This window comes from Vollenhovia emeryi, unplaced genomic scaffold (assembly GCF_000949405.1).
Source record: "Vollenhovia emeryi isolate VEMERY1.0 unplaced genomic scaffold, V.emery_V1.0 DF939181.1, whole genome shotgun sequence".
Lineage (NCBI taxonomy): Eukaryota > Metazoa > Arthropoda > Insecta > Hymenoptera > Formicidae > Vollenhovia > Vollenhovia emeryi.
Window position 1 is genome coordinate 1,046,921 of NW_011967185.1, and position 19,080 is coordinate 1,066,000.

The 19,080-nt window shown below is 42.7% G+C and overlaps 1 protein-coding gene across 2 annotated transcripts in view; it reads right to left on the reverse strand.

Annotated features, from left to right (window-relative positions):
* LOC105563018 (heterogeneous nuclear ribonucleoprotein L) overlaps positions 1-19,080 on the reverse strand; it is a 190,765-nt gene that overhangs the window by 92,121 nt on the left and 79,564 nt on the right. For both annotated transcript variants that reach the window (XM_012014265.1, XM_012014264.1), the window contains exon 5: positions 17,758-17,854. In XM_012014265.1, the coding sequence (XP_011869655.1) occupies positions 17,758-17,854 (97 nt within the window). The remainder of the gene's footprint in view (positions 1-17,757; positions 17,855-19,080) is intronic.

Genomic DNA, 19,080 nt, shown 5'->3' on the forward strand with positions numbered 1-19,080 from the left:
TTCCGGGCCAGTTGACGCGGTGTACCTTGGCAGCGACGCGGCTGGCATCCAGGAGATGCGATCGTGAAATTTCATCGCGGCGGCGGCGGCGGCGGCGGCGGCGGCGGCGACGACGACGTCTCGCGCAAATTTCTTTAAAGTATCGACCGTAGTCACCTGGTGGATAAATGATCTGCGCTATATAACGTCCTACGGCGCAGCCGTTTATTTTAGATAGCTTTTGCTAGCTGGTCGTTTACGGTAATGGATCGACCCACGCCCCGTTTTAATCCACGATGAAGTTACTCGGTGATCGATCAATTATTCTGGAACGAAGGAGGTTTGACTATCGAGCGATTAAGGACCGTATCAACGTCACGTCCCCGTGCCAGAGTGATGCGCGTTCCCTCGAGCTCGACAATCTTGCTCCGGAAAGTGCATAATGACTTTAATAGCCTTTCTTCACTTTCAGTCGTCGAGTAAAAACACGACGCTCCTTTAATGAAATAAGTTAATTGCGCGTTTACCTTGGGGCTAAAAAGAAATCAGTATCCTATTCGTTCAGCACGAAAGAACCGTTCGAACGGCAACGAAAAAGAGGACAGCTCAATCTGCGCGAGGAGTTAGCCGGTCCCCGCGGTCATTATTATGTCACGGCGCAATCTTCGGTAATAAGGCTATGAAAATAATTTGGAAAGAATCGCGTAACGCGCGTCGTCCTCGCCGCGCTAACGAGGCGCCGGGATTTTAAAATCGCGAGGAGAGACGTTTCCATTCCGGGCACGTCAGTCACGAAGCTAGTTTCTGGACGAAGCGGGGGAACGTCGTCCCTGTCTCTCAACCTCGACACACGCGAGCGGCGGATCCCTTCGACTGTCTGAGCACGCACGCGACGTATAATCGGGATACGCTCGGTACGTGCGCAGCCCGATGACGGACCCGCAGCCGGCGAGCTGCAGCGATTCCGGGGCGGAAGGACTCGCGCCGCGAAACGGAGGAACAAAAGTACAGTGCCACGTGCCGGGAATGAAAGGAGCGGAAGTGCACCGCTTCCACTTCGGAAAGCCCGGGGGCGGGGCCATAATTCGCGCGTCGCCGAGGGATCCTTTATTCCGCGATAATCTCCGGCCGACACGCTCGCTGTATCGATGCGTACCGCCCCATTGTTTCCCGAGCGGCGCTAATGACATAATCGCGATTGACAATTCGATTCGCCGCGGAGTCGACTCTATTTCGGGGTTTCTACTTTGCACACGGCGCCTTCCACGGAGCTTCCAGTTTCGGGTCTTTTCGACGGCGACTGTGGAAATTATGACTCGCTCATTGATTATGGAAATTACAGTCCGCGACTTGGCTAACTAGAACAATATCATGTGAACAATTAGAATTGAATTATTCTAATTAAAATTGAAAAATGACGGTCGTTGAGATAATAAGAGAAAGCGAAAGAGAAAAAAAAGAAGGAAAAATTGCGGGCAATGTGAGCCGTCACCGGATCGAAGGTGATAAATTAAGTACATCGATTTTTGCATGAATGTGCGTTAGAAAATATTTAAAAACACGTTTTCGGTCTACGAACGTGATCCTCTTCAGCGATATACAGGGTGAGGCATCTAAAACAGGCCGCCTGAATAACTCCCACAGTTTTCGAGATAGGAAAAATGCTTGAAACAAAAGTTGTGCGGTATCGAAGGGGACATCTCGTGGAGGTAAACATTTTTTCCCAAGTGAAGGTGCTTAGGAGATTTGAAGGTTCATCTTCATGTTTTTAAATGAAACCCCCTATTGTTTAATGTACTATTTTATTCTACCAAGTAATATGAACAACTTTTGTCCGACATATTTTTTGATTCGCTTAATTTTTGAGATATTGAAGAGAAAATTTATAACTTTTTCAACATTTAGCTCGTAACATCTCGATAACTGTTTGTCGGAGGGAAAAGTAGTACAGGACTGTTTCACTTGATTTGGTCTCAGGAATGCGCTGCTGCACTGGTGCTTCAATTATTGAAAAGTTTTGTGTGTGTAAATTTTGTGTACGTTACAATATTCATTTGGTATCAGAGGGTTGTCTAATGGATAATTGTCCAGTGGATGAATTATTCCAATTATTATTTGCGCAAGCAGCAAGGTATGAGATATATTAGATGCGATAATGAAACGGTAATCTTCATTTGTACCACGGTACTCGATCGTTTCTGACGCGAGAAATCGTCTGATTATATTTCGTGGATTCCGCGGATAAAACAACGGTAATAATTTTAGCGCGGCCGTGCATAGAGGAGTAGTTAGTTTCTTCCAGCTCGGTGGTCTACCGTACGTCGCGTTTAGGCAACACGGGAGATAGGTACTGAATCTCAATCACTGTGATTTCTTCGGGCGACGTGTTCCTGGAAACGCGACGCTCGTTGCAGGGCAACAGGTATTTAAATTAGCCCGCTGCCTCTCAACGAGACGAACGACGACGACGATGTTCGCCGAGCGAACGGAGAAAAGGTAAATGCGAAGAAGGACTCGAGAAACGAGGAACGAGGAGGAGGACGCTCCTCTCGATTGGCAATCGATACGTACGTGACCGGCTTTCGAAGAGCGGAACGTTCACGAAACAACGTTCTCTCCACGGCTACCATACTGTATTCCAGGCGGATCGCGTTGATTCGGTCAAACTGTAGAGACGTGCCGCAAAATAAACTCGCGAATTCGCCCACTTGTAATTACATTTGCCAGTTCGGATAATTAAAATAAAATATTGTGCGCTCGTTTGATTGGGAGGGAACAGCCTACTGGGAACTCGTTTTTTTCCTGCTCCCCCCCGCAAAATTATTTGCGTTTAGAATGAGAGTTCTAATGGGGCGGGCTTTATCGTTCTCTAAAACTGAGATTCTTCGATAAATTACGACGAAAGAATTAAATTTGATTATTCGCAAGTTTAACGATAATTTTTAGATTCTCCCCATTAATCATAATCCCGTCTTGTGGAAATAATTAATTTGCGGTGCATTTAACCGCGCCCTTGAATTTGTGAAAAACAGCGCACCCCGTCTAATTCAATTTACCACTATTTCATCGCCACTAATCGGTTTTGTTGTGTAATAATTTGCGTAACAAATTTATGGCCTTCTTCGCGAGGCAAAAAATCTCCGCAAAGTCGTGCGCATTACGACGGGTAAACCGTAAATTTAACAAGAGCGTTGGAAACTTTAAAGCAGCGCGCCGAACATCTTTCGAAAGCGAGACTCACAGAACGGCAAACTTTAATTACTGTCGGTTATTAGTCTTCCGCATCCGTAGGTATATCCGCAATATCGAGAGGTAAAGAGCTCCAAGTTGGATGATTTATAGACACGCCAAGTCCCGAAAAAGACCCCGGCAATCGGAAAAGTGGAGCAACACGCCGAAAATATATTGTCCGGAAATGTCGCCATTCGGAGCTGCAATCGAGCTTACAATCGAGGTAAAAATACAAAAAATAAGCGCAAAATATTGAAGAGTCACACACGAAATCGGAAAACTAGCACACTGCTCTGAAAATGTGATATTCATGAATTTATACATCCTCATTTTTCCCGCGTTTCCCCATGGCATTTCCCAGATATTATTCCATCCCTCTTATCTCGCTATTGTGATTTTTCAAAGAAGATTTGAGACATACGGAGCAGATATTTCGAAAACGACGGTGACAGTGACAATAGATGTTCGGTGCGTAAGAGCCCCGTAAGATTTGCACGGAGTATAAACTGTAACATTTCTGTGCTACACTTACTGAAATATTGAAAATCTATGCGAGAGTCAAACACGATTGAGCTTGTAACACAAAAATATATATCTATTTCATTGCAAATACTCCTCCGGGAATATTATCTCAACTCCCGTCTCGCCCTCACCCGAACGGATAGATTTCTCTCGAAGATTTTCTCGACGATGAACTTCCTCCGTTCGTCGATTCTACCGCGACCTGAAATTGCAGGCGGTTGACCTGCGCCGCGATTGACAGAGATGATTTCACCGGGCGCGAAATATGTTATTCTCGCGGAGCGACTCGTTCGCCACTGACAGCGAGTGCCATAAATTAAAATTGGCATCCGCGGAGTGCGCGAATTAAACCCATTCCGCGATTCGCGATGTACCCGCGAAAGGCCGGTATTGCGCTCGGCGCGAGAAATATCGGGAGAAATAATGAAACATTCTTTATTTCTCGCCCGCAGCTCGCGGAATAAAATTATTTTCCCGCGTTTCGCTTCGGCGCTGAGGATAAATCAAAGAAATCTTCGCCGCATAAATCAACTCTTTCGCGCCGATATCCCGCCAACATTCATTGGATTACCAAGTGCGTGATTATGACGTGCGGAATTAGATGATATTAAATAAATATATATATACATTTGCGGGAGAAATATCTCATTTTCTCACGGTGTAAATTCTGAAATTATTCGCCTCGGTGTAGAATTTATGGTATTTTATTATATTCACATTACGCACATAATATAGTTCATTATTGACAAATTATTTCCCAAATAACTTGAAATACAAGTGCCGCTGATAGAAATTATATCATCGCGTGTTATATATTAATATTCTGTAAAATGAGCATAAAATTGCTAATTAACATTGCTAAATCAAATTTGATATTATATCTTCGTGCCTTTGCAGTTCAACAATGCTTGCCTGCGATATGCTCAAACGGCAATATATTACGGATCTTGACAGCTGTGTATTAACTATGCGTAACACTTTCCGAAAATTAGATACGGCCTGTCCTTACACAGGCTATTTCGCTCCTTTGGATTAGTCGCTCAACCAGCGCGAGACCCAATGGCCTATGTGGGTCGACCGTAAAAGGAAACTCGCGGGAAAACGAGCCCGTAAAATCTTGCGTGGCAACTTTGAAACGCGCGTGCACCCATGAATTATAACGGCACGAGCAACGTTAAGGATGTTCGAGAGAGACAGAGAGAGAGAGAAAGAGAGAGTCATGGCGGTTTTTAATGGCCTTTACAACGAGGGGCGACTACGCGGCCGTGATTAAACAGCGAAACGGCTGGATAAAATATTTACGGAACTGGAGCGGAGTCGGATTTCGCGTGCATAACTCCGGATAGAGATCGGCGAGTACGTACGCGAAAACTGCGAAACGCGACACGGACTATCTATCTTTCTCGGTAGATATTACCGGGCTGTCTATCCGCGCGGCGGAGATGCATTTTTCCTCGGCTTTGTGAGCGCGCTCCACAATGCGCCGCGGCGGAGTAAAGCGCTACAATAATTCTCCGCCCGGCTGCGCGCGGTATGCCTTCTTATCTGCTTTTGTAAGATGAATGTATCGGATTTGTCGCGGCATTATCTACGGACTGCCGTAAGAATTATGACAGATGGTAACGAAGTGGGCCATGATTTCTCGATTAAGATAAACCGACCGATCCTTTTATCCACCCCGAGTCTCGCTGGATATAATATAAAATATACGTGAGGCGGTAGGACTCCCCCCTCTCCCCACTTAATCCCTCGCGGTCAGACCTGCCACTTGGAAAATTGGAGAATGTCAATACCAAAATCGTTTTACATTATACATACATTTTATATTAAAATGTGTTTAATTTAATTGAAAATTCCCGATATTCGTGGCGCAATAAAGAGACAATCACGAACTTCTCAAAGTTTTAACAGTCGCAGGAACGTTCGCTTCATAATTTTGATGTAAAATTACAAGGCATTAATGCAATGCGGATTCTTTTATTTCTGCGTATTTTTCTTGAACAATTTCTACGCGAAAGCGCCGTTTCATCAAGAGGATAGCCATCATCCATCCCTTTCAGTGAAAAACAACTCGCTGGTCGACATTTTCGAGAAAAGGAAATCACAGTCCACAAAGTAGAAAAGCGGAAATCACGTAAACTAGGATTACAAACATTTGCTCAAAGAGTTCGGACTTGGCAAAGTTCTTCGCGTGCTTGAATTCGAAAACTATTTCTTTCTTTGAGACAAGTAAAGTCATATAATAAGTATAAGTATAATATATATGTTTTCTTGCTGAAGAAATGCTTCTATATATTTACTTAATAAATTTATTAATCGCGTTTATAAATTAGCGTCAGTTTATCGTGAATTCTCGCGATAAATAAACGCGAAAGGACTATCCAACCGCTAATAATGGCTGGAAAGTAAAAAAAAACGTTAAAAATTCAACGATTGTCCCGCCAGGGGACAAAGGCACGTTAAAAATACATTTCCAGCGAACGCATTTCGAGGTGTAATCAGGCGAACGCGCGTAGAAAACGCGCGCGGGGGAAAATTTAATTATCGCCATTTCGTCGCTTTATGCGTGTCGGCCTCTAGCATTAGCCATTCACTTTTTATTATGCATAACGCTCGACACGTTCGAACGAGCACGCGTACGAATTCCGCGTTAATTTCCCGCTGATATCGCCTCGCGAAAACACTTGATTCCACGACCACGGAAATTATACACGCACAACATTGATACGATCCTACGATAACGTAAAACAATGCTGCCAGCGAAAATAATGATCGTATCATATTTCACAGACTGGAGAGAAATAAAATTGTTTAAAACAGCGAAAAATTTTATGACAAAATACGATTTCGGTTTTCCAGGTGCGCGATAAAAGAATGACAGGTTTAAACATTTTCACTTGAAATCCGGTGCCAATTTAATGTGCAAACATAATTAATAAAATTCGAAGATAAAATATGCAGAAGGTTCAAATGTTGCATCGGACGAAAGAATTTAAGCGCGCTAATTCTCGACTGCAATTAAATAATGGCGAGGAAAATGTAAAAAATGCAAGCGTTAAAATGTTTCGTTGTTGGAACTGAATTCGAAATTCTTCGTGTGGAGATTAAAAAAATGTACGTAGAAATGTTTGATGAGCACATATGTATGTGAAAATCATAAAATGGACAAAAATAAAATTTTATTTTCGCCCGAGGCGCACGATAACGCACGCGGAATGTTCGTAAACAGATGATAAAAATAAATCAGCCGGATTCGACGACCGGGTACGATCGTAATAAACATTGCGAGCTGCCGCGGCAAGCTTTAATCAACGCGGGTAATTAATCCTACACGAATTGCAGGCGAGGCACGTCGGCTACATCGACGGCTTTAATTGGGCCGAGGGATCATCGAGCGATTCCTCTTAACTCGCACTTAGCGGCCCTTAGATATCAATCGAGAAGTTTCTTAATAGCCGAGAGATCCGATTCGAGATGCCGCGCAAGAAACCAACTTATTTACACCCCCGCTGTTATTAAAGTTTCATAAAAAGTTCATCGGTGTTATCGACCCTCCTCTCTCGACACTCTCGTCTTCTCTCATCAAGTTGAACAAGTTCAAAGCTTGCTCGGTATATCGAGGGAAGACCATCGTGCGGCGATCCAAATTCATTGAATATAAAATCAAAGTGCATCGGAAACTTTTATAATGCTTACAAAAGTTTTATTGGGTTTCATAAGAAATAATATATCGTATGTCAATTTTTGTATTAAACTTACTATAAAAGCACTTGTTTTTAAGGATATAATATAATCAATTCAAAGTTTTTAATGTCGCCTAATAGTATTGTCTGAAATTTGTGAGTTTGTATTTATATTCACATATCGATCTGTCGTTTATGATCGGAATCTTCGTATATGTAAAAATGGAATTTAAATGTTTACAGGTGACGATTGTTCTGCATTTTAGTTAACCAAATCACATGATTTTATTCTTTTTGAGATATAAAAATTTCAAAGAGGATAAAAATAATAAATAAACTTTCACCTTTTAATCACAAAAAAAGAGATTTGTTTTTGTAAACAAAAATCTTAATTTTTCCAATTTAGATTTAATGATCCTTTTCAAATAAATTTAATGGGATAGTGAGTTTAATTTGTTGAGATTTAATATTTAATGAAAAAAAAAGGATTCAGTAATTTATTTAATAATTAAATTTTTCAATTATTCATCAGCTCTCCCCGCGTTAAAAAAAGGAATAAAATGTAAAAAATAAATGGGAAAAGCCACGCGGGTGAGATCGCGAGCGAAGCCGCGGGGGATGGCTGCAGTATAGTATAAGTGAAAAAATCGAAATGTAAAATTAGGAGAATAATGAAAATTAATTTGATCAATGAAATTCACTTGCGGCTAATCGGTAATCCTAGATATGAGCTTCAATTACGCGAATTCTATCCTATAGATTATTTAATAAATTCACAAATTTTAATCACACACGCTCGTATAATCGTACTTTCAACATAAACAATTTTCCAACGGTAATAGGTTTCCAGAACTCACGTGTGGAACATGTGTCGTGTCCGTTGTTCTTGGCAACGTAAGTTGGTAAAAATACGTGAATGTCAGATTGCATCACGTAGCGCGAAACGTAAAGTGCCATCCGGTCCGCCATTAACGCTTTTAAGCTCTTATATCTTTATGTATTTACGCGCTGGAAAAGCTGCGATAAAGCGCGGCCGAGTTCTCTAGTAATCGTATGCCACTTTGTTAAATGTAATCTTAACGTTTATCATCGCGGACTTCAGGCGCTTATGCACATTGAGATACGATTAAATTTTGCCTTCTGATTATTATTACCATAATGCGCATAATTTTATATTATCTGCATACAAAATGCGCACCATCTACCGCACTTCAATTTAAGACAGCACTCGTGATGATAATAAAATTTGCTTAATTCAGAAATCTAATTTAGAGTCGCTGCTCCACGCTGTTCCGAATAATTTCGCGGAATTTCTCTGTACACGCAATTCACGGCTCTTCCCATTACTCAACCACGGGGGTTTAGTACAAATAATGTGTAAGGGTTATTTGTCGAAAGCAAATATACGCTACAGAATTTCTATTACTCTAATTATAACGACGAAGCCAAATATAATAATCCTCACGCGCGAGCGAAAAGTCTCGATGAACTCGTCTACCGCGATACACCATGTATTCGTAATGTTTCGTGAAAATTTAAATCCCCACGGTTTGGAATTTCTTCTCGAGTGGACATTAAACACTATTTGAGAGACAGTGATAAATTAAGCTGTTCAGAGCCTTCAAAAAATTGATCGATGCCGCCGAAGTTGCAGTGCGAGGATCATTTTTATAAAATGGAAAAAGTTTTGACAGGAGCGCTAAATATTGTTACTTCCAATAACCAATGCGGCACTTTTAAAACAATAAGAGTAGCGTTTGCATCTTGAGGTTTGAGCGATCTGCCTAATCTATCCGCGGTGATTCGCTATTGCGCCGAAGCGGCGAAACGATTTTTAGATTTGTTGCCCGTCGACAAGGGCGATGATTGATGACAAGCATATTCTTGCGAGCGGCAGATCGAACAAGTCCGAAGACTTTTTCTCGCGGGGTGGAAACTTCCAAACTTGGCCTTGTATCCGCGGGAGAACCCGCGGAGCAATCGGGCCGTTCGCGCCGATGCGATTTGCAATTCAAAGCGAAAAGTAAGATTTCCCGACGCACACCGGCGCGCGCGGGGCGGACTGGCACATGCCAGCCGCGCGTTTCAGGATTTAACACCGATAACTTACGAACGAATTAGTCGCCGCATATTAACGAGGGTATACGAACTCACGCGGCGTCAATGTCGCGATTATAATGTCGGCCGTGTGAAATCGGCGGCTCGAAAGGTTCAGCGCTTCAGATATCACGGCCCTTTCTCTTATTCTTGATCCTACGTTGATTTGCAATTCAAAATTTCAGCGGAAGAAGGACAATTAACATTTCGCTTCGCGGACGCGAGCCCGCCGGGCGGTCTCCTAACGTGGAAACACGCCGGGCTAATTTGTATAATTATTTCGCAGTCATTCGATCATTTAATATTAAAAAATATTATCGATCGGCGGAATCAATTATAATTAATGTTAATATGCGCCCTACAAACTTGCACGCAAAACATCCAATTTAGCGCGCGCGCGCGGCAACGCATCATGTCACACCGCGTAATGACGTTTTCTACATAATTACATAATTTTGCATTCGTATTAACATATAAAACAGCGCGCTGACTAACAGATCTGTCATTTTCATGAGATGTAAAATCGCGTCATTATTTCTTCGTTGCACGGCGAGATTCCAATTTCTAAATTAAATGATTGATGACTGGCGGGAAATCCACGAGATACGGTCGATGAAATCTTTATTCATACCCGTAATTTTTTTCCACCCTTTCCCCCCCTCTCTCTCTCTCTCCCCGCGATTTATCAAGGCGTAAAACTACGTAGGGAAAAAAAAACCCCCGTTACGCAACATTCAATTTTATGGAGCTTTATATTTCGTTCGAGCAAGGGAAAAAAAAATTCCCGCAGAAAGGTCGTTCTGCGTACGAGAGTTTAAGTGCTCCTATTGGAGCCAAGGGTTAAAGTGCATCGGATGATAAAGCGTTAAGGTGTGACGGCTAAATGTAGAATATAATAACAACCGAGCCGCGTTACGGTACGGCGTCACGTTATTGCAATGTTGCAGGCGCGAAGCGTATAGGTTCGTTTCCATTAGGGCACTTGTAATCCGGCAATTTCACAATTTCGCATCGTAATTTGAGGTAGTTATTCGCACGCGAAATGACACGGCGGAATTAACAATAATGTCCGCCTTCGGAGTAAGAGCGAGCGCCCGCGCGCACGGGAGAGACGGGGATAAAATGCAGCCGACCGCCGCCCATTGCACGGGCGTGTAAAAGAATGGGTGGGGATCGGCGTGGAGAGACATAACTCGCGGTAAACGTTGCACCGCGTCGCTACAGTGATATGTAGCGAACGTAATGACAAGTAATTACAATAATGAGAATGAATGGTCGCGCGCGAGCCCCCGAAATGTTAATGCGGCTCCAAAACCGGCCCCGCGGCTGACACCTCTCGAAAATAACGGCCATTAATATTCTTAAGCGGAGGAAGATCGCCTATTATGAGACAGGATTCTAATGCGAGGCAGCTTATCAACGTCCGAATTCAATCGCAAATCTTTTATCGCAACGATTACACGAGCCAACGATCAATTTTCCGCTAGGCAGACCTCGCTCCGAGGGCAACAAATCTATGGTCGAGCCAACAGACGGTGTCTATTAATTTAGCAGAAACTCCGCTGTCTCGTATTAGGAGTCTGTCTCATAACCGGGAACTTTCCTCCATACGTTAATGAATAATAATAAAAGTAACGCGACGGCGGAAATCGACACTGTATTTTTCTTTCTCGCGTAAATTAATACAAACGTCGATCATCGCGTCCTTCCTCCGCGAGATAAAAGAGACGCTGCATCCTTCTGGCCGCGAGAATCCGCGGTGTGAATGCACCCACAGAAAAATTTGCCGGATCCAATGCTATTGCACTTCAACGTATCATAAAATAGAATCGGTGTAGCGCCAATCATATTTATTATAGAGAAAGGAATACTTTAATCCTAAAAGAAAAATTCCAAAATCTAGAATAAGATGACAGTCTTTTGTCGAATACCGCGGCGCCAACTTCGTGCGTTGCAAGATGGAGGGAAAATTGCTTCTAAACGCAAGAATACGTAAACTTACATTTGTATAAGTTACTCTTGTCTCAATATAGTAAGTCAATGTTTTTTTAATTCGACAGAGGAGAAGAAGAATGATTGATTTTATTTTGACATTGTCTCATTTGTATACTAAATGAGGTTGTGAGGAATATAAGTGCGTCAAGAATATTTTTTGTCTCGGTAACAGAAATCCTTTCTGTGGGTGTGGAATGCGGCGTATTCGCTCGGCAGAAAGTGCAATTTCAGGATCGCAACACGGCATGCAAAGGCACGCCGCGATGATTCACAGAGTCGCCGAAAATTAGTCGCCTCCTTGAGGTCCCGCTGCTCTCCTGGGCAGCAAGCGCGCCGATGATTGTTTTTTTACGCGCCATTATGCCCTCGCGACTTCTCTCGTTCTCTACAGGGCGCGATACGCCCTGTTATTTCCTTCGTACAGATAGAAGTGCCGGGCGGCATAATGCCCCATGAGTAATTACGAAATTTACATTCTTCCATTTGCACGGGCGGGAATCGCAGCGTCATGCAAAACGAACGAGTGAAAAATAGAATTCGTATGATGTAATCAAGAGGGAACATTATTCTCTTTCGCGTTTAGCGCTGACGGCACGCGAGTGGCGAGTACGCTTAAAAATTGAAATCTCATTTGCATCCTCCCTCGCGTAGGGGGGGGATTTTTTTTCTAAGCAAACGACGATGTGTTGTAAAATGCAGTTTATTTTTAAACGCCTGGGTAGTTAACGTCGCAGGTGGCGACAAAGAGGATGGCACTCGGACAAATTATCGCTAATATAATGGTGACTTTGGCTCGATTAAGAAATCCTGAATTAAAGGCCTGGCAATCGTCCCGAGACGTTCTGCAAGCCCGGCACTTCCCGTTGTCTTTCGCGCCCGCCGTCTCTTCTGCCTCTTCTTTTTGTATTTTAGAGCACCTCGTAAAACGCACGTCGGACGTGCGTGTCCGCTGGCGTCGCTAATGCCGCTCCGATGGCGAGTAAATGCTTTCAATTCCAGGCGATACTTGCCGCCCGATAAATTGGCGCGCACTCGGGGGGTGATAAGCCGGGCACGTAGGGCAACTTTGTCAATCTGTCGACGTTCTTTACGATATTCGCCGAATGAAGATCTCTCGCCGCGGCGACTCGCCGGGCACGTCGCGCGCCCGTCCGTCTTATTGTCACTCCCGAGAATTATAATACGGCGACGAAGGGGAATTAATTCGGTTTAAAAGTTCCGGAAGTGCAGCCGACGCGCGACCCTCGCGATAACGGCGACGTGACGTTTAAATTAATCCGACTTCACGCTCCGACTGAAGAAAGAAAAAACGGTAATTGAATTGGTACCAGTTGTTACGTCGCCCCTCTCCGCCCCCTCCTCGACTCGCCGCCATTCTAAATAACGAATGACTTTATCGGCTCTTTCAACTTCAATAAACAACCTCGTTTCTTCGCCGATCCGTGGCGAAAGTTTAATAATGAAACTTTGAATATTGCACTCTCAAGGAACGAAGATAACGTAGGCGTTACGGAATAAAGGGAAGCACGTTTTACACGTCGCGGGCTGCGGCGTCAGCAATGGCAAACTCGAGGCGGAGAAATTTCAGGGAGAAAAGAGAAAGAAAGCTTAGGTGGCGGAACAATGGAACAATGGATGGGACGTGCTAATTCCGCGAATGTTTCGAGATCACTAATATAACGTCTCCTGGGCAAAGGCAGCAGACTCTGAGGAGGGAAAAGAAAACAACGCGCTGAAAAGTTAAAAAACCAAAAAAAAAAGAGGAGAGAAGTGCGCGGTACGGATTGGCGCGCAACGTTCGCCCGTGGCAATCGCAAGAGTGTAACAAAGTCGCGCTATCGAGTTCGAAAAAAAAAGAGAGAGAGAAAGAGAGAGAACTTAATTGCGGAAAAGTGCAACGGGAACGCGCGCTCTCCTTCGTGCATTCGAAGGGGCGAGTGTTACTCGCGGATGAGAAGATGCAAAAACGGGAGAGGGTCTTCGTGCGCGGGTTCCGCTTCTGCGCCGAGCGATCTCCGAAAGACCGTGTCGTAATCGATACGACATTGTCGTTCCGTCCACGTTTGTTCTTACGGGGGAAAAAAATTGACGAGTCGCAACAGAGAATATCGAAGGGTGTACGCTCTCGGTGAGGAGGACGACTGAATCCAGAAGGATTTCGCGGGATGCGATATACGGGGGGGAGGCTTGTTCAAATATTCCTCCGATGTATCCGATACGTCTGCAATAGATACCTCAGCCTCCCGCGCGCAGATGCACGCGCGTAGTAGATCCGTCGCATGATTCATGCGGCTCATGCGTGGCGTACGGCCGACGCGCGCCTTCCAACAAGCACGGCCGCTATTTGGCAGGCCTTTCCATTGGCAATAGGTAGATAAGGGGTGTGTAAGCTCCCGTGACAGGCTCCGCCTCGAAATCCAATTTCGAGCCTCGGGCTCTGCCTTCGACTCTATTTTCGCTTGTCGCTCTAGAGAGCCGAGCGTCTCTAGAGCTTCTCTGGTATGCGCATACTTCCACCCCGAATTTTTGCCGACATCTCCGCCGACGCTCCTCATCCGAGACCTTTTGCGCGCTTTGTATTATTCAGATTGTACGAACTGCCTCTGGATTAATCCGACTTTTAAATCTAGATCACTCGCTTCGCGAAGTTCTCCTTCTTCTTTTTTCTCCCCCCCCCCCCGGTTTAAAGATTAAGAAAAGTATCTCGAGTTCGTACTATGTTTTACAGATTTAGCGAGCGCCGGTTTTAGTCGCGATGTCTCCCGACACGTTTGTCACGACTCTCTCCTCGGCAGAGGCTCTGGAAATCTAATTGCGATCCACTTGCTGCACCAAGATGTCATACTAAACGATCACTTTTGACCTTTTCGAAGGCAAATAAGGATCACACGTTCGTTGCAAAGAAATCAAGAACGGTCGATTAACCGCGCCTCACGATTTCAAATACGTGCTCCAGAGGTTGAAGAAGAAGCAGCTGTGCGCGATATTCGAACGAAAAATACAGTCGACCGCGCCAATAAATATCTAACATTTTCCAATATGACCCGCACGGTCGGTGGCGAGGAAGCGATCGGGAAGGATAACAGCAAATCGACGTAATTCCGAGTTGCCTGTTCGAGCGAGCGAGAAAATAATGTTATCGCCGACCATTGTCGTTATCATTACTCCCGCTATTCTATGATTGGATTTCGTTATGCAAGAAATCGATATGCTAAGGGAAGTTAGAGACAAAGATGCCGTCGAAGGAATTGAAAGGAAAAACACGGCGAAGCAGGTGGCACAAAGTCATACTATATTGTCACCAAGGAGAAAGATGGGCTTTAACCCTTTCAAGCATGATGGCAACTTCTTTACTATTTGGCCATTTCATGTCTAGTTAACGCATTTAGGTCGGGTTTTTGTATTTTGTGGGTATCTTAGCGATAAAAGAACATAAAGAAAAAGTTGAGTAGTCTTTAATATATATTTTAAAAGTCTTGATAAACACATATGAAAAAAAACAATTTTTTCGGAAAAATTCATTATTGATCAAGTTTTTTAAGATTATTTCTTGAAAACTTTGTACAAAGGGGTTTTCGGGGTCGCCCATTACGAGTCTGGTCAGATTTTCAAAATGAAAAATGACCGACCCAAAATGGCGGATGCAAAGTACGTGAACTTTTTAAGTTTTCCAGTTTTTCCAGCATTTTCGTTTGATTATGGTATTTAGGGACATTTTAGGTCGCTGATTACGAATTCGATGTTTTCATTAAAAACTCGGTGTCTACGGATCAGGTGTACAATTAGAAAATAACACTTAAATAAACGAGAATCTGAAATCGGCAAATTTTGCGCTAGTTTTTATATTCTATAAGAATTTTCAACTGGAACTTAGATTCCACGAGTCCTAATAATATCTAAATAATGTTTCTTAGCATAATTGAATTTATGAAAATCTAATAACGGGTTCGCAATCAACGAGCCCAAAAACCCTTGTATACAAAGTTTCACAAAAAAATGGTTCAATAGAAAAATGTTATGTTTCAAAGGGTTAAACCGAGCAAATGTCGAGACTCTGTTTGCCGGCGTGCGATGTACAAAGTTTTGCAAAAATTCCCACGCGACTCTATCATGAATTCTTTTCTTTCCGTCGAAACGGCAAATACTTTATCAGCACAAACGAATCGACCTTTCGTGACGATTACGTGTGATAATTATGATTATCGAGACTCGTAGGCGTATAATTACATATCCGATGCAATCTGACGCGGCGCGCGCGCTCACGTCTTCATTAACGAGCGATTCCGTAACGCTGCGTTCCGTTAATATTCGGCTGCTCATTTCTCGCGTGCTTTTTTAAGACATAATAGCGCGCGTTCACGCCAAAGGGACGTGCTTTCGTATGGCACGAGCCACTTTTCCTCCCCCTGCAATCATCGCGCGGGGCTTAATGCGCCGGATGTTCCTTTCAACGTCTCTATCGCGAGCCGGCATCGCGTTCGTCATAAAAGCAGGAACGAATTATGACTTTTTGAAATGAAAACTAATAATTTCTGACGGCGCCTAAGGGCGGCATAAATAAAAGAGAAGCTGTTTCAGCGAGCGTACGCTCCTTCCGTTTCGGAAAGGTCAGTTACGAATTGCGAAAAAATAAGAGGGGCGCTTAATGTCGAAAAATAGTCGCCAGGATGTCATCTTTATACTGGTTTGTTGACTTAACAATTATTACGAACAATCCAATTAATTCGATTACTAATTGTGGGCCCCAAAATGGGTTGCTGTCTTTTTTCTCAGAGTAGGAAAGTCCAGGTTCAAACCCAGGCTGAGGTAATATCTTTTGCAATAAAGTATCTATACTGGCCGGTTAATTAATAAACGTGGCCGGCTGAGGTCGAATGAAATTTGGAATTTTATTAACACCGGCAATTTGAAGAAGCTAACCTTTAAGAGGGACACGTTGATCAAAGTCGGCCGTATAACTTCTGATAAATCTCTGAAAAATCATACCCGGGACAACTCCCTTCGCACTCTAGCAACGAACGTTTGTTCGCTCAATGGTGGTATTGTGTATGAACGAAGCTTAATTCTTCTCGCGTGAAAGTCGCGACTGGGGCGTGAAAGAGCGCAGCTGTTTGCCGTGTCACGCTAATGCGCGCGGTAGGTAGAATCAGATAAAAACCGGTTAATCCATCTTGTGTCGCGCTGTGTTCGTTACAAGCGTTAAATTACGAGATTTACGACAGCGTCGGGTGCATTGATTGCGATAAGTTACTTAGATCGACGATTTCAGCCTCTGCTGACTCGAATCTGGACGAGGGTTGCGTACTTAATATAAAAACAGGTCGTCCTGTTGTGACAAAATTATAATATCGCGCGCGAACGATGTACGTTTCGCTGATCACGCGGAGGATTCACTCGGTTAAACGTGGATGTAATATCGCGAGTAAATTCTGCAAGTCACACCGCATTAAGCTGCAACTGCACAAATTGAATAAGATTTCTTTTAAATAGACTGAATTTTCTCATGAAATATGTTTTGTACAGAATAGTCGACATTTCCCCGTTAACATCCCCTTTGACAAATTTGCAATGCATTATTACTGGGCGGAAATTCGATCGAAAGCCATTAACAGTCGCGGCTTTTTGATATTTAACGAAATATCGAAACAACTTGATAATTAAATCTCAAATTAAATCTCTTCGCGTCGCGTTCTATATTATTTTAGCGGGCCCGTATTTAGATTCGGTTTTAAATCTACGGGAGGGAAAAATTTTTTTATTTTATCCCCGTCAAATAATTTACGGCCGAGGGGAAATGCGATAGCTTTAAAATTTATATAATTCAGCGTAATTCATGTTTCTTGCAGGTACGCATAAGATAATTTATCATTACGCGGATGCACCGGGAGTGCGTTTAAATCGGCTTTATCAATATATCCGCGTACTTAAATGAAACGTCGCTACTAAATTGCAAATGTTGGATAGACTTTTATGCCACGAGCACTCGTGGCGTTGCTAATTAGAATTGATAACGAGTCGCGTAAAAATGAATGGCGCAAATAGGTTTTCCGAACTTCCACGCTAGCGCGGGCGGCATTATGTAAAATGCCCGGGACGACGAAATTTTTAAAACGGTCCCCCCCTTTTTTGCAATGTTTTTTAAGAGCGGCGAACCGCCTTACCGTCGCGCAGCATTTACATATCTGGATTCGCATAAATTTTCTTGCAAAAGAGCTGGACAATTACGGAGGCTAATTGCTGATGTACTCACCTTTGCAAAGTCGATTTTTAGTGTGCAGCAGCCGGAGTATATGTCTGCCCCATGTAGCGTTTCCTTTGCTCTGGTTGCCGATTCCACCGTGTCGAACGTGATGATCGAAAAATTAGGTAAGGACATATAGCAATTTGTACAAAAAAGATATACTACATATACGTATATAAAGTTGAAAATTCGGCGAGAGTGGCGCAGAGAAATGTGTGCTGCTTAGTAAAGAAATGGACGAAAAGAACCGAGTTGAAATTCACGGACCCCACTGCTCTTTTTCGAAATCTCCCGAAGAGAAGTGGCAATCACCGAGAGAGTATCTTGCCACACATACACTGATAAAAAAATATCTTAATCCAAAAATATTGCTTTAATCAAGAAAATTATTCATCAGGTGGCTCCTAATAGCTTATTAACTTGAATTAAAAAATAATAAACAAATTGAAACATGCATTGCTTTAATTTGAGTATTTATTAAATATTAAAGAATAGATAATTGAAAATTTTTTAAATTTTATTTTACTTCTATAAAATGTTTACTAAGATGTGATTTTCACAGCGAAGAAAATTGAATTTCTTATTTAACAAGAACAATTATTTCATTTAAGAAATAGTATTCTATACCTCATGAAATCTTTATTTGAATGTAGAAAATGTAATGATTTAAATTAATTTACATAATATAATACATAGATTTACTTAAAATTTTATATTCTTATTCAAACAGAATAAATATTTACTGTAGTAAAAAAATAATTTTAAGTAAATCTATTTACTTCGTTAAAAAAATTTTTTTGTCAGTGTACCCCTTTAGGAATTAGCTTTCCAGATGCGAGATTTTCTTCGGCAAGGTTAGCAGCCTACCGGAGGTGAAGTAAAACCAAATGCTCAAAGTACCAGAATCAAAAGTGGATAAGACAGACTTTAAGCGCAATACACGAGGAAGAAGGTCAAAATTAAATTCCGCGTAAATAAATTAAGTATTTATAAAAATCCGGCAATAACTCGTAATTGTTATATCTTCGTTTGCGCGACGACCAGTTAACAATTAAAATTTGAAACCACTTTCAGTGCGTCTCCCTGACAAAATTATAAATAAATAAAAGATCGAAAAGATAAAACGGAAATATGTACAAATAAAAGTACGATACCAATAAAATTATATGAATTGTAACGTTCGCCAAGTTTAACGCGAAACGCGATAAAACGTAGCATTCCGACAAGACGGGAATCTCGCGGAGTTCACCGCGGCATTACAATGTTGTTTTCCCGCAAAGTGGCCGTCGCGTATGTATAAATCCGACATGACGCAAAGTTCTAACGAATTTA